This window comes from Cricetulus griseus, chromosome 4 (assembly GCF_003668045.3).
Source record: "Cricetulus griseus strain 17A/GY chromosome 4, alternate assembly CriGri-PICRH-1.0, whole genome shotgun sequence".
Classification (NCBI taxonomy): Eukaryota; Metazoa; Chordata; class Mammalia; order Rodentia; family Cricetidae; genus Cricetulus; species Cricetulus griseus.
In genome coordinates, this window is record NC_048597.1 from 103,499,818 (window position 1) to 103,515,515 (window position 15,698).

General features: G+C 40.7%; 1 protein-coding gene across 5 annotated transcripts in view; it reads left to right on the forward strand.

Annotated features, from left to right (window-relative positions):
• Positions 1-131: 131 nt before the first annotated feature.
• LOC100766053 (kinetochore-associated protein 1) overlaps positions 132-15,698 on the forward strand; it is a 72,808-nt gene continuing 57,241 nt past the window's right edge. For 3 of the 5 annotated variants that reach the window (XR_003485061.2, XM_027413962.2, XM_027413966.2), the window contains exons 1-14: positions 132-279; positions 1,243-1,289; positions 1,896-2,066; positions 4,849-4,969; positions 7,062-7,177; positions 7,694-7,772; positions 8,917-8,994; positions 10,295-10,329; positions 10,562-10,672; positions 11,987-12,080; positions 13,140-13,192; positions 13,545-13,660; positions 13,977-14,031; positions 15,114-15,212. Coding sequence is in view for 4 of the 5 variants with exons in the window: in XM_027413962.2 (XP_027269763.1) it covers positions 1,938-2,066; positions 4,849-4,969; positions 7,062-7,177; positions 7,694-7,772; positions 8,917-8,994; positions 10,295-10,329; positions 10,562-10,672; positions 11,987-12,080; positions 13,140-13,192; positions 13,545-13,660; positions 13,977-14,031; positions 15,114-15,212 (1,086 nt within the window). In the remaining variant the exon portion in view is untranslated. Of the gene's footprint in view, positions 280-1,060; positions 1,139-1,242; positions 1,290-1,895; positions 2,067-4,848; positions 4,970-7,061; positions 7,178-7,693; positions 7,773-8,916; positions 8,995-10,294; positions 10,330-10,561; positions 10,673-11,986; positions 12,081-13,139; positions 13,193-13,544; positions 13,661-13,976; positions 14,032-15,113; positions 15,213-15,698 lie in introns of all 5 variants that reach the window. The other 2 variants (XM_027413963.2, XM_027413965.2) reach the window with 2 other exon arrangements.

Genomic DNA, 15,698 nt, shown 5'->3' on the forward strand with positions numbered 1-15,698 from the left:
AAGGGCGTGGCGCAAGGCCTGTGAAGTGGGCGGGGCCAGGAATTCACAATAACATGAATCCTCCCTAGTTGAGATTCAATTTGATCTAGGGCGGGGCGGTTTCCTAGTTCGAGTGTGAGAGAGTTTTGGCCTGCTTCAGCCCCCGTAGAAGGGGTTGGGCGCGGTGTTCTCCCGCCAATTCAAAGCAGTGGCGTGGAACCTAAAAAGAGTAGGAGCGGTTGTGTGAGTCAGGAAGAAGTGTAAAAAACTTGAGTTCTCTTTTAGTTTCTCCAGCTGCAGGTGAGAAGGCTCTACCGCGCTGCTTTTGGGAAGCGGGAGTCGTGTCAGGTGAAAACGGAAGGGGCTTTTCGTCAGCTTGACGCTGGCGGGAGAAAGTTGGAGGCGATTCTAGCTGGCTGGCCCGATGCGCGTTCGTGGGTAGCTTCATTGACTGTTTTATCTCGTTCACGATGTTATATTGTCTCATCTGTTTTTCTCTCGCAATCAATGATGCCAAAAGTCTGTGCTGATCACCTGTTCGCTTAGTTCGCTTCCTTGCACTAAGTAGAAAATTCAGTCTTTAAAGACCTTACCGCTCTCCTACCGTCTCTGAGCTTTTGCACTCTTCCGAGTGACTGCAATCACTGTTTTCCTTGACCTTACGTAGTTGGTTTCCCGTCGTCCAGGATTCAGTACCTCCTTTACCAAACAAGTAAAACAAAACTGTTTTATTTATGTATTTATTTGACTTTTCGAGACACGGTTTCTCTGTGGCTTTTGGAGGCTGCCCTGCAACTCGCTTTGTAGACCAGGCTGGTCTCGAACTCATAGAGATCCTCCTGCTTCTGTCTCACAAGTGCTGGGATAAAAGGAATGCGCCACCACTGCCTGGCAACACATAAATCATATCATCCTTGTCTACATAGCAAGTTTGAGACCAGTGTGGTCTACAGGAGATTCTCTCTCCAAAAAAAAAAAAAAAAAAAAAAAAAAAGAAAAGAAAAGAAAGAAAGAAAAAGGTAAACCATAATAGCAAAAACATTTTTCTGTCTCACTCATAATTGTTCTCTGTCTGTTCAAGACAGGGTTTCTCTGTGTATCCCTGGCTGGCCTAGAAACCCTCTGCAGACAAGGCTGACCTCAAACTCACAGAGATCAGGTTTGTCTCTGCCTCCCTACTGCTGGGATCAAAGGTGTGTGCTGCCACCGCCCTGCTCATAGGCTTAAAAAATACAGATTTTATTATTATTCCTTTGTGTGCAGGTGCTTGTGGGGTCAAGAAGAGGTCATCAGGTCACCTGGAGCTTGATGTAAGTCCTGGGCATCGAATTTTGGTCCAATGGAAGAGCAGCAAGCACTTTTAACCCATAAACCATCTTTAGCATCCCCCCTCCCCTTAGATATCCAAAGTTATCTAGGGATGTTTTCTACCTTATTACTTCGGTCCCACTCAGTTTACAGATGATATGAATTGTGTTTGTTAATGAAAAAAGTCTTGCCTGGGTTTCAGTGTAGTTTTTGATGAAGGTAGGAACCATCTCATGAAGGAGGGTGTAGCCATGATAGAGAACTTGCCTGCCATGCACCTAACCTTCATTACACCCTAGTGTGGTATACAAACTGGAACCCCCCCCCCCTTAGTTTGTTTGGTTTTGAAACAGGGTTTCACTATGTAACCATGGCTGTCCTGGAACTCAGCCAGTAGACTGGCTAACCTCAAACTCAAAGAGATCTGCCTGCCTCTGCCTTTAATCCCAAGTACTGGGATTAAAGGCGTTCATGGCCTTTGCCCAGTTTGAAGTTAAGTTTTAATATATTGATACTAGTTTTTGTTCTTTGAGTAACACTTCATTACCAAAAGAACTGGATCCTATGCACAAAAATAATTTGATCTGTAACTTTATTTGTTGTTCTAGGAAAGACGGTGGTCCCTTCCTCTCACAGACAATCTCAGAAGCATGTGGAACAATGTTGAGCTGCTAACAAGTGATGACACTGGAAGTGGACACATCAATGGTGGTTCAAGAAAAGAAAATGTGACTGCTTTGTATCAAGTAGACTTACTTGGGAGGATCTCCTCTGAGAAGGTAATGATCTCATAGTGCCTATGAGTCATCTTAGTGTTTCCAACACTTCCTAACTCACATGCAAGGTGGATGCAAGCTGGATTGGATGTGGTGGATCAAGTCTGTAATTGCAGTGTCTGGAGGATGAGGCAGGTGGGAGGCCAGCCTGAGTCCTGTCATGAGTCCATCTGCCTTCTGCTTAGAAAATAAGACATTCCCAATAGGGTTGAAGACTAGGGCTCCCTCCCTGACCCGGGTCTGCCCCATTCTCTACCAAGATAAGCACTCTTAGGACTGGTGGTTGGAGTCAGGTGTTTCTACATTCATCCAGGCACAGAAATAGTGGAGAGACTATGCAAAGCAATAGAAAAGACTAGAATGCCCTGCAGGAAGCAGCAGGACACCGGAGGGAAGGTACCCAAGGCCTCTCTGGTTTGTGGCTTCCTTTTGTGGGGCTCAAGAGGGGGAGGCATTTGATTGCTAAGAGGTGTAGTATAGGCAGTTCTCTATTTTGATTGACAGATGAGGTCATAATTGCTTTTGTGCTACGCATATCCTTTCCAATAAGGTAAATAGGGAGTTTTCCCTAAAAACTTCTTGATACAATTTTGCCTTACTGTACATGTACTCAAAACCAGTTGAAGCCTGACCGTGTTTCTGTGCTTTGTACTTAACTGCATTGGAAGTACATTTGACTAGAAACTATTTGAATTTAATTGTTAAGGGTACAGACATTTATTTTACTGTTCAGAGATTGGTATGATGTAGATGCCAGTCTGAAGGCATTTGGAGGTAGTTAGGTGTATTGTTCAGAGGGTGTGTGTGTGTAGCATATATAGGTAAAGGGGTTAGGTTCTCAAGTGCTTTACTACATAATCCAAGCCAAATATAGTCACAGGCTAAATGAACTCTTGTGGGGTTTATTCTGATTTATTCTTTCTGTGCATTTTTCTGTATTTTAACTTTTTCTTTTCTTTTTTTTTTTTAAAGGCAGGGTCTTAACTGTAGCCCAGGCTACAATGAAGATTCCATTTAGCCAATATTTAATAGCCAGCACTTGTTCTTACCCATCTTTCTTGATAAGTTATACAGTGAGACTGAGGCAGAATTATTTTCACTAGACTTTCAATGTCGGTGATAAGTATGTCCCTGCCTTATATGGATCTTTTTCATGGAGGTATATATTCTCAATTCACAATTCACAATGGTTCCCATCCCTAGTTTAGGCATAATACTAAGACTTTAAGTCAGGCTTGAGTCATGTATTCTTCTTGATGCCTGGTTCCTATAACTTGATATTAGCTTTTGGGAGATAAGGGGTTAAACAAGGTACCTTTGCTCTTCTGTGTCCATCCTGGTTTATATCCCTACTTAGGATCCTGTATAAATTTGAGATATGCCTTACAATATAAAAGTACTTGATGACTGACTAGGCAGACTAAAGAGAAAAGTCTTGCCTGGTTATGTTTTAAAGTAAAGATATATGACAATACTTTTGCTTGTTTGTTTTTTCAAGACAGGATTTCTCTGAATCAGTCCTGGCTGTCCTGGAACTCACTCTGTAGACCAGGCTAGTCTCAAACTCACAGAGATCCACCTACCTCTGCCTCCTAAGTGCTGGGATTAAAGGCATTCACTGCCACTGCCCAACTTGTTTGTTATTATTGTTGTTATTTGTTGTTATTGTTTTCTGAGACAGGGTCTGTATGTAGTCCTGCATATACTGGAATTTGATATGTAGACCCAGCTGGCCTTCAACTCACAGAGATCTGACTGTCTCTGCCTACTTGAAAGGAGCAAACAAAAGCACTTTGGCCTAAGTACTGCCATTTTGACTTCAGACTCTATTTTACCTGTAGGATGAAACACAGTTCAAGTTCCTAGGCCATAGAGGAGTTGGGAATCTTCAAATAGCTGACCTATCTCTTCCTTATACAGTAGAAGCATTCTGCTATTTTGTTTTGTTTTCAAGATAGTGTTTCTGTGTTGTCCTGGCTGTGTTGGAACTCTCTCTGGACTAGACTGGCTTTGAACTCACAGAGATCCACCTGCCTCTGCCTCCTGAGTGCTGGGACTAAAGGCATGCACCACCACTGCCATGCTGAAGCAGTCTGTTACGCCTGTTAGTTCTCTAAGACATTATGACTGTTCCTAACTACAGAAAGAACAAAGGAGTCTGATTGGTTGGATTGAATTTTGTGTCTTATATTTTGTGTCTGTTTACCATGATGGAAGACACAAAGAAAGTTCCAAATCTTTGACAATCTGATTAATGAAAATCAAAACTGTAACTTGGCAAGAAATGTTTGTGGTCGCCGGGCATTGGTGGCTCATGCCTTTAATTCCAGCGCTCGGGAGGCAGAGTCAGGCAGAACTCTGAGTTCAAAGCCAGCCTGGTCTACAGAGCTGGTTCCAGGACAGGGTCCAAAGCAGTACAGAGAAACCCTATCTCAAAAACAACCAAAAACAAAACAAAACAAAAAAGCCCAAAAAACCTGTTTGTGGTTTTGTGCTTATAAGCCCTGCTTCTGCCCCTGCTTGGGGCTGCCAGGAGAATCAAGGCTTCTGAGTCTTTTTCCTGCAGCCCTGATTAATCAGTGACTTGCTTATGTGGTGATATATTAAAGACTTTTGAACCTGTGTCATCTCTCTCCTCGTGGTGTATAATATGCTGGGTATAACATACTGAGTACTGGAATCTTAAAATAAAAATTGTGTGTACCACTACACCTGGCCCTATGATAATACTATTAAGTACCATGAATCTTATATGAAAGATTGGTCATGCTTTTCCCTCCTCCAGGCCTCACTGAATCCAAAGATACAAGCATGCAGCTTAAGTGATGGCTTTATAATTGTTGCAGACCAAACAGTGATATTGCTTGACAGGACATGCAGAACACTTCAGTTGCATCTTATATTTGGTAAGTCTGACAGAGTGAAATACCTGAGAGTCAACCTTATTGCTACTGGATTCTAATGGGCCTTGTTTTCTTTAATCCACTGTTATAAGAATTAAAATTAGATGAATTTCAGGAAAATCACCAGTACCTGTTGGGCCTTAGGTTCAAAGGACGATGACATAATACCTTGCCTCCGAATGTCTAGGGGGGCATGCATGTAAGCAAGCATTTAATTTTCTTGTTGGTTTTGAGGTATTTCTTCCACCCCTCCTCGGTTTTGTATTTGAATCCTAATGTTTGAGCCATTTGTGGTCAATTCCTAATCTTGTACACATTTTAGGTTTGTACAGATGAAGAACGCAGATGAAGGAGGCAAGTTGCCTCATTGATTCTAGGATATATCACCCTGTAATAATCTTTTACAGTACACATGTGAAATAGTTCTTTGAGTTAAAATACCAGTAAATATGGATTTAATAATGAATTACATTGTGGTGTGAATTTGTAATCCCAGTGCTTTGGAGGCTGAGCCTGGAGAAATGGGAGTTAGAAGCTAATCTAGACTACATTCCAAGTTCCAAAGTCAGCTAAGGCTATGTAGTAATACCGTATCTTTAACCAAAATCTTAAAAGAGCTGGAGAGGTAGCTCAACCATTAAGAGCACTGACTGCTTTTGCAGAGGACCTGGGTTTGGTTTCCATTAGCTATATGGGGGCTCATAATTTCTGTTCAAGGGATCTGATGCCCTCTTCTGGACCCCACAGCCACAGACATAACTTTCAGGCAAAGCACACATAAAATAAAAATAAATGCATCTTTTAAAAATGAGTCACAGGCTGGGCAGTAGTTGCACACTCTGTTTTTGTTTTTGTTTTGTTTGTTTTTGTTTTCTGAGATAGGGTTTCTTTATATTGCTTTGGAGCCTCTCCAGGAACTCGTAGACCAGGCTGGCTTTGAACTCATAGAGATTTGCCTGCCTCTGCCTCCCGAGTGCCGGGATTAAAAAGGAGTGCTGGGATTAAAAAGGTGTGCAGGGCGTTGGTGGCACACCAGCACTCAGGAGGAAGAGGCAGGCAAATCTCCGTGTGAGTTCAAGGCCAGCCTAGTCTACTGAGTGAGTTCCAGGATAGCCTCCAAAGCTACAGAGAAACTCTGTCTCGGAAGAAACGAAACAAACAAACAAAAAAAAAAAGTCAGAAATTTTTCATTTTTTTGAGACAGTTTTTCTCTGTGTAGCCCTTGTCTGTAGACTAGGCTGGCCTCAAACTCTCAGAAATCCACCTGCCTCTGCCTCTGGAGTGATAGGATCAAAGGTGTGCACCACCACGCCTGGACTTAAGAGTCACAATTTAAAAATAAAGTCTTGAACGATTATAAAAACTATTAAAGAATGACTTAAGTGAAAGGCTTTCCTATCTTACTGTTTTTTTGTTATTGCGTTTTTGTGTTTTATTAGCTCTTTTTTTATTTAAAATCCTGGCTATCTTTTTTGGGGGGAGGGGCGGGGAACAGGGTTTCTCTGTGTAGCTTTGTAGACCAGACTGGCCTAGAACTCACAGAGATCCACCTGCCTCTGCCTCCCTAGGGCTTAAAGGTGTACACCAACACTACCTAGCAACCCTGGCTATGTTTGTTTATTTATTTATTTATTTATTTATTTATTTATTTTAGGGAAACATTTTATAATTTATATATAAAATTTCAGTAAGAAACAATGTAAAATGACAAGAGTATCCACCTTACATTAAGAGTCAAAACGATAAAATAAAACCCAAATTTAAAAAAAGATACACACACCCCCCCCCCAGCTATGTTTAAACATGTGATCCTGCCAGCCCTGAGGAGGCAGAGGCAAGTGGATCTGAGGGATCTGAGTTGAGGGCAGCTTAGTCTATAGAGCAAGTAAGTTTCAGGACTGCTGGGACTACAGAGAGACACCCTGTCGATCCTCCTGCCTCCTGTCTTGTACGTGTTGGGCTTATAAGCAAGCATCACCATATTTGGCATAGATTGGTATAAATCATTGACTTTTTGGTATGAAAATTTGGCACTTTCTAAATTGAAACTCAGGTTTATTGAAGGTGGCTTGTAACGTTGATTTGAAATTTTCAGATACTGTCGTGGATGTGGTGGGCCTGTGTCAAGAAGGAAAGTTTCTTTTGGTCGGTGAAAGGAGTGGCAACTTACATCTTATCCATGTAACATCAAAGCAAACATTATTCACCAAAGTAAGAGCCCTGTTTTCCTTTTTTTTTTTTTTTTTTAATTTTATTTATTTATTATGTATACAGTCTTGTGCCTGTATGCCAGCAGAGGGCACCAGATCTCATTCAGGGTGGTTGTGAGCCACCATGTGGTTGCTGGGAATTGAACTCAGGACCTCTGGAAGAACATTCAGTGCTCTTAACCGCTGAGCCATCTCTCCAGCCCCCCTATTTTCCATTTTCACCCCAACAGTCTCTTAGATAATATACTCTGGTAACCTGTTACTTAACCTGCATTTTTAAGTAAAAGAAAATGATTATCTTGAATTTAAGAATCAGACTGCAGGGACATGGGAATTAAACACAGAAGTGAAAAACGAAGCTCTGAAGACAGCTTGCTTGTCCACGGTTTTCCCTTTTCAAGCCGAAGCATTTAGGGCGTAGTCTGTTATTGCTAATGTTAGTTGATGAGTAGGGCTTAAATAGTATACCCCTCACTTGTTATTTATCTCTTGCTATTTGGAATTTATTTTCAATTAGGCTTTTGTGAAGAGAGATAATGATGAGTATCAGCGTACTTACCACAATTTCATTATCGAGAAAGATGGTTCAAATGAAGGTAAGTTTCTTTGATTTTTTTTTTTTGTTTTTTTTTTTTTTTTCGAGACGGGGTTTCTCTGTGTAGCTTTGGAGCCTATCCTGGCACTCACTCTGGAGACCAGGCTGGCCTCGAACTCACAGAGATCCGCCTGCCTCTCTGCCTCCTGAGTGCTGAGTGCACCACCAACGACTGGCCTCGAGTTTCTTTGAATTTTTTGCATGTTTTTTGATGAATACCCAATCAAGTATGCACAATTATTTGCAATAAACATTGTTAGTTCATTGCTGTGCCATCTAAATCACAGTACAGTTTCTGTCAATGCAATTAATAAAAGAAACCAGTTTTGTTTGTTTTGTTTTAGAGACAGGGTCTCACTATGTAGCCCTGGCTGGCGTGGAATTTTTTATACTCTGTAGATCAGGCTGCCCTCAAATTTATAGAGATCTGCTTGCCTCTGTCTCTTGCTGGGATTAAAGATTTGTGATACCACATCCGGCACATTTTTCTTTTTTGAGCAGAGTGAATAGAGGTTATTAAGGAAAAGTAACTCTAAGAACAGGAGATTTTTTTCTAGGTGGAAATACATTTCTAGCTTTTTTTTTCAAAAATACAAATTTTTCTTCAATGTGATGTTACATTCCTTTAAAATATCTGTATGGGTTTTAGCATGTAAAAGCTTTTTTTTTTTGTTATTTTTTTCTTGTTTTGTTTTTTGAGGCAGTTTCTCTGTGTAGATTTGGAGCCTGTCCTGGAACCAGCTCTTGTAGACCAGGGTGGTCTGGAACTTACAGAGATCCTCCTGCCTCTGCCTCTGCCTCTGCTAAATTCTGGGATTAAAGAAAGCTGTGTGCTTCCACCATCCAGCTCATTTTTTAATTTTTAATTTTTTTAAACTACACTTGTTTTGTGTGTATGTGTATACCCAGGACCAAATTCCTGCTCACTATTGGAGGTCAGAGGACAACTTGTTGGAGTTGGTTCTCTGTTTTACCATGTGGGTCTGAGGAATGAACACAGGTCATCAAGTTTGGCAACAAGTATCTTTACCTGCTGAAACATCACCGGCCCTGGTTGACAGATTTTAGAGGTAGTTCCCAGCATTGCCTTGACTCTATTATTAACTTGCCTTTTAGAGAAACTGGTTTTGATTTTATCTTACCAGGTACCTATTACATGCTGCTTCTAACGAACAATGGATTTTTCTATATTACAAACCTCCAGCTTTCACAAATTGAACAGGGTAATGTATTTTCTTATTGATTTGTGACAGTATTTATTAGTTTTTACGTAACTCTTCAAGTAATAAACCTGTGTTACTGGGTATAATTTGAAGTATTTAGAGCACACATAACTCTTATCTTCAAAAGCTATGGTAGAATGTGAAGAAATATCATTTGGTTACAGCTTAATTGGGAAGAAAAGACGTATACGGTAAGAAATGACTTTGTAATACTGAAGATAAGGCCTAGGGTCTTGTGCATACTAGGCTAGTGCTGTACCACTGAACTGTTTCTCAACTGCTAAGTGTCCTTTTGAAGGAGTGAATGAACACAGTGATGGAAATGACTAGCCTTCAGTATCAAAAAGTGAGCTGGTGAGATGGCTCAGTAGGTAAGAACACTTGCTTTGCAAGCATGAAGACCTGGATTCAAATTCCCATCACCTGTGAAAAGCTGGCATAGCTGTCTATAGCTCTGTCTTAGCTCCAGCATTAGGGGTGGGGGAATTGATATAGGTGGATCCTCAGTGTTTGCTGGCCAGCCAGCCCAGCTGCAACAGTAAGTTTCCTGTTCAGTCAGACAGAAAACAAAACAATAGAGGTAGACACCCAAAGCCCTGTTCTGTCCTCTGCATGTGTATTTGAAGTGCATGCACCCCTACACTATCATGTACCATACACAGCAAACACACAAAATAATGCACAGTAGCAATCAGTAGTGATCCAAAGGTTTGGAATGTAAGTCTCACTGAGCCAGATAAAACTAAGCAATTTGTTTTGACAAACTTTACCAACATCTGCTGCAGGCTTGATAATATATTAGGTCCCGTGTATATGATTAGGTTTTAAGATGTATCATTTTTGATGGGGGTGGAGGATGGAGCATCTCTGAGTTCTAAGCCAGGCTGGTCTACATAGTTCCAGGACAGCCTGAACTACACAGAAAGATCTTGCTCAAACAGAAAAGCATTTAAGATGCATCATTTTTCATAGTTAATGCAGGATCAGGATAGGTAAAAGAGACGTTCTGAGCAAGAATGGGAAATGGTGAATTCTTTACAAGTGAGACTTAGGTTTGAGTAGAAGTTGTGGTGGTTTAGAAGTGCTTGATAAGGCTCTATACAGTTAACTCAGCCAATCCCTTGGGAATCTCTCTGGCTATCAGGGAAGATCCTTGGTCAAAGAGACTAATTTACGGATCCTTTGGCCTAGGAAGTATTAATTTCACTTTAACTGAAAAGGAGTTGTCTTACATTTAGTCTGTATGAATCTGGATTGATGCTATGTTTAGATGGCTTTTTTTTTTTTTCTTTTAATGAAGCAATTGAGAACACAGACTTGGATTTGGCCAAGAAGGTAAGAAAAGAAAGTCGTATCGCCTTTTTAAAACTTTAACTTACTATGAATGTAGAGGCTGTTTCTGTGATGAATCATTGTTCTGGTGGTACTATAGGAGTTGCTGTAATATAATACTTCAGTAATGTTTCCCTTTAAAAACACAGGTGATTATTTGAACAGATTTCTGTGATTTTTTAATTCAACACACATATATACATGTATTATTCTAATTTTTTTTTTTTTTTTGTAGTTACAAGGACAATTCAAATGTAGTTTCATTTCTACTGAAAATTACCACAACCTTGGTTGTCTTAATCTTGTGGCTGGAGAATTTGCAAGTGAAACTCCCGTGATAATTGGGGTAATTTCTTTTTATAGATTTTGCTTTTGCATGAAACGTTTGTTTTTAGTTAAAGTATAATAACAGAGAAATCAGGGATGGAGGCTCAGTGATTTGGAGTCGTTGCTGCTCTTGAGAAGGACCAGAGCTTGGTTCCCAGCACCTAAGTTGTGAAGCTCATAAATGCCTATAACTCAGCTCCCTGGGGTCTCACACCCTCTCATGGCCCCTGAGTACCTGTATATGTGTGTATACACACAGAGAGATACACACATAAAACATAAATAAAAATAAATCTTTATCAAAAGAAACAAGCCAGATGTGGTGGCACACAGCTTTAATCCCACCACCCTGTTTCCAAAAAAATAGGGGGGGAAGGAAATTATAAAATTATGGTTGTAGAATTAACTAAATAAAATTTCTATGTTAATCATCAGGTGTGTAGTCTTCCTATGAGATTCTTTCCTTTTTTGAGACAGGGTTTCACCGTGCAGCCCTGGCTGACCTAGAACTCACTGAATAGACCAGACTGACCTTGAACTCAGAGATCCACCTGCCTCTGCCTCCTGGGTGCTGGAATTAGAAGTGTGTGCCACTGCTGCCTGGATTTTTTTTTTTTTTTTTTTTTTTTAATAAACAAAAGCTGTACTTACAATGTTGGAAGAGGTTTTCTTTGGGGTGAGATGTTTGAATACATGTACTGAAATATTCAAGTGGTAACAATGAATATGAGCACCTTAATGTTCTCCTCAGTCTGTTATTTTATTTATGTGTGTGTCATGTGAGTTTGGGTTCCTGCAAAAGCCCTAAGAGGGTGTCAGATACTTTGGAGTTGAGATACAGGCAATTGTGGATCACTGGTAGTAGATGCTGACAAACCAGCTCAGGTTCTCCGTTAGAACAGCAAGGTCACTTAACTAGTGAGCATCTCTTCAGTCCTTCTAGTCTGCTCTTGAGCTAAGAGAGAATCTGGGATAAAAGTTCCTTGGAGCTGGATGTTAGCCATGCCTGCAAACCTAGCCTATAGACTTGTTTGGTTAGGGGACTCAGACAGGAGGATCTTAAGTTTGACGCCAGCCTGGGCAACTTGGCACAAGACACTGCCTGGAAATGAAATAAAAATGGCTGGGGATATGACATAGTAGGAGAATGCTTGCTTGACTTTGCTAAGCTCTGGAGGGTTATACTCTAATATCTCCCCATCTATCCCCCATAACCACATACACACATGTGCTTGAACTCAGAATGTGTACAGCTTATATGCATCTGCTTTGTGCAATTCCTGGAAGGTTTGGGCTTGAGATTTTCACCTGATGTCTATTTTCTCTTTCCCAGGGAGCTGGGAGTTGTGCATTCTCAAAATGGGAATCAGATTCTACCAAGAAAGAAATGTCCCTTAAGAACTTTGTGGACACAGAGATTGTTAAAGGTAAAGATAAACCACTGACACTACTTTCTCTGATGTACTGAGGCTGGACTCATGTTTGCTGTGTAGCTGAGGCTGACCTTGAACTAATCCTCTATCCTTCACTCCAAAAGTACTAGAAAGTACATGCTTGCACTGCAATACATAATGTATGTGCTGCCAGAGACTGAATGGTATGTCTGTGTTTGTGTGTGCACAAGCCAGAGAGAGAGAGAGAGAGAGAGAGAGAGAGAGAGAGAGAGAGAGAGAGAGTGTGTGTGTGTGTGTGTGTGTGTGTGTGTGTGTGTGTGTGTGTGTGTGTAGGTCAGAGGATGACCCTCAGGAGTTGTTCTCTTTCCACTGTGGGTTCTAGGGTTTGATCTCAGGTTGCCAGACTTGGTAACAATAGCCCTTTCCCGATACCCATCTTGCAGGTTCCCTGGCCCCTTTTTACTTTGTTTTCCTGATTACATTTGTTTAGTTTGTACATTACGTGTACAAATTTGATTACCTTAATGTATGTGTGTTGATGAGAGGCAAACTGGATATTGGTTCTCTCCTTTCACCTTGTGACTTCCTTTGATTGAGCTCAGGTTTTCAGGCTTGGCAAGTGCTTTTATGCTTAAGCCATCTTATTAACCCTGATTTTGGCTTTATTTTTGAGGTGGACTCTTTCTGTAGTCTGTGCTGACCTGAAACTCGCTATGTAGCCCAGACTTGACTCAGATTTGAGGCAGTTCTCCTGTAAGAGTTTCTGTGATGCTGGGGGTATAGGTATAAGCCATTTTTCCAAGCATGGGCCATTTTGTTATGCCACAGTGAACAATCCAGATTCATTTGGCGACTCTCCACACATGTTAATGGCTTATTCTAATTGTTACCTTTGGAGAGACTTTGTGTTTTACTGATCACCTTGAAACAAAAGCAACAATAACAAAAGCCAAAACTGAGGCAGCAATAGATGAAAATGGGAACTTCATTAAACTGTACTCTTTGCCTTTTCACAAAGATGGTAGTTTACAGATGGAAAGGGTCCTATGTGATGGTGAAATAAAATCCTTAAACATTTCCTTTCTCTTTCAGGTGCAAAGTCATTTCAACTGATCGACAACCTGCTTTTTGTGCTCGATACTGATGTATGTTTCTGATACTTCTTCAGTGGTTTCATTTTACTATGACCATTTTTTTGTTATTTGAGCCTTTGCACTAGGGAGTCAGCTCACAGCCTCATTAATGCCGTGCAAGTGTTCTACCATGAAGCTCCCTCCTCCACCCTGATAATGTATCTATTAATAAAAATGTTAGACAAGGATGTTAGCTGGGGTGGATTTCTCTCTGTGTGTGTGTGTGTGTGTGTGTGTGTGTGTGTGTGTGTGTGTGTGTGTGTGTGTGTGTTTTATGCTTCACTTCAGTGTGTGCATCAAGAAATATAGCCTAAAGTTTAACTTTGAAATGATAAAGATGCCTAACTGAGTACTACTTCTGTAGAACGTGCTGAGCTTGTGGGATGCTTACACTCTCACTCCGGTGTGGAACTGGCCTTCTCTTCCCATAGAGCAGTTTCTTCTCACAACAGAGGCGGATTCTCCCTCGTCTGTTACCTGGTATGTTGGAGTCTAGTTAGTATTGATTTTCATAGCACCAGGTTTATTCAGATCATTTATTACAGTTTGTGTTTAGAGCCACATCTGAAACAGTCTGGCAGAGGAGGACCAATTCATTATTTGCCAGTTTCTATTTGGTACAAATAGGTAATGTAATAGGAACTTGTATGTAATTATATTAGACACAGAATTTTCGAAAACAAAATCCACGGTCTTCTCTGAATGGGTTTTCACCTCTGTGAGAATGTTACCTTACCTTAGCTTATAGTTAGCAGCTTGCAAAGCTTGTTTAACTTGAGCTTCTCTTTTCTTCTAGGCAAGGGATTGCAAACCTCAAATTAGTCACTCTGACAGCTACAACAAAGGAGAAGGTACTAGGAGACTTTACTTCACACTTGTCCATTTTGTGAGTTAGAAATCACAATTACTAGCCAGTTCTGGTGGCTCAGGCCTGTATTTCCATCTGCTTTGCGGGCTGAGGCGGCATGATCACAACTGAAGGTTTGCCTGGGTTACAGAGAGAAATGATGCCAAGTAAAGCCCACAGCATGCTAAATTGGCATGCACATAGACTTTGAGAAACCTGAAATAAATCTGTTGAACTAGATTCCATTTTTCAAAGAAGAGATAAAACCTTGACTCTTCATTTCAAGCAGAATATTTTAGGAATCAAAAATAGTGAACTTATTTGAGCTGGGTGTCTTATCTCACACCTGTAGCTGTAGAATTTAGGAGGCTGAGACGGTAAAGTCATGTGTTCAGGGCTAGTCTGGGATAACCCAAGCAAGTCCCTATGACAAAAGACAAGGGATGAAGATGAAAGAGTGGCTGCCTAGTGTGTGCAAGGCACTGAATTTACTCTCCAGAGCTGAAAAAGAAGGAATGGGATAGCAGAGAAGGAGGTAGATAAAACAGAATAGAAAGAGAGGGAGGGCACAGAGGAGAAAACATTTACTAGGGTGACTGTTGTGACAGTGTAGTACTGCAGAATTAACTGTGAGGGGATTTGTGTGTGTTTTCATTCAGCAGATGGGAGATAGACCAGATCATTGTTTCTTCTTTGTTGCTGTTTTTTCTTTTTCTTTTTCTTTTCTTTTTTTTTTTTTTTTTTCAAGCAGGGTTTCTTTGTGGCTTGGAGGCTGTCCTGGAACTAGCTCTTGTAGACCAGGCTGGTCTTGAACTCACAGAGATCCGCCTGCCTCTGCCTCCCGAGTGCTGGGATCAAAGGTGTGCGCCACCACCGCCTGGCTTGTTTCTGTCTTTGTTTTAAAGAACACAGTTTTGTGTGTAGCATTTAAATAATAACAGTGGCAGGCCTCAGTAAGTAGTGAAAAAGGGTTGTGGCTTTTGTTTAGCTTTGTACACGATCTTTTAGTAGGTGTCCTGATGGGGAAGTGCTGACTTGTGCTTATAGGTTTGTATTAGTTCACTGAACTGTTTTCATTTCTTTTAGATGAGAAGCCTCATCATCTTTTCTTTACCTTCGATGGAAATACTGTATTCTCTGGAAGTGTCAAGTGTTTCTTCTTTAGTTCAAACAGGAATTAGCACGGTATGTATATGCACATTTTTAATTATTGTGCTATAATTTTCTTCCTTAACTTTTACAAGTAAGAAAAGCATGAGTAGAACTTACCACTGCCTGGCAATTGTGATCTTTTTCAAAAAAACATTTTAGTATATTTAGTCTATCTCTTTTTATACACATACACAGATGTTGTATTTACCCATACATTTGGAACTTGTATACTTCTTGACCTGTCACCTCTAAATTCTTCAGTATCTTTTAAGAATAAGGCTATAAGGTTGGAGAGATGGCGCAGAGATTAAGAGCGCTAGCTTCTCTCCCAGAGGACCCATGTTTGGGTCCCAGCACCTATTTGGTGGCTCACAGTTACCAAATGTAACTCCATTTCCTGTTCACCCAGTATATTTTTATGACCTTTGTGGGCACCAGGCACACAACCTTTGCACAGACATGCATGTAATCAAAACACCTATATACATAAAATAATAAAATAATTTTAAAAGAACACAT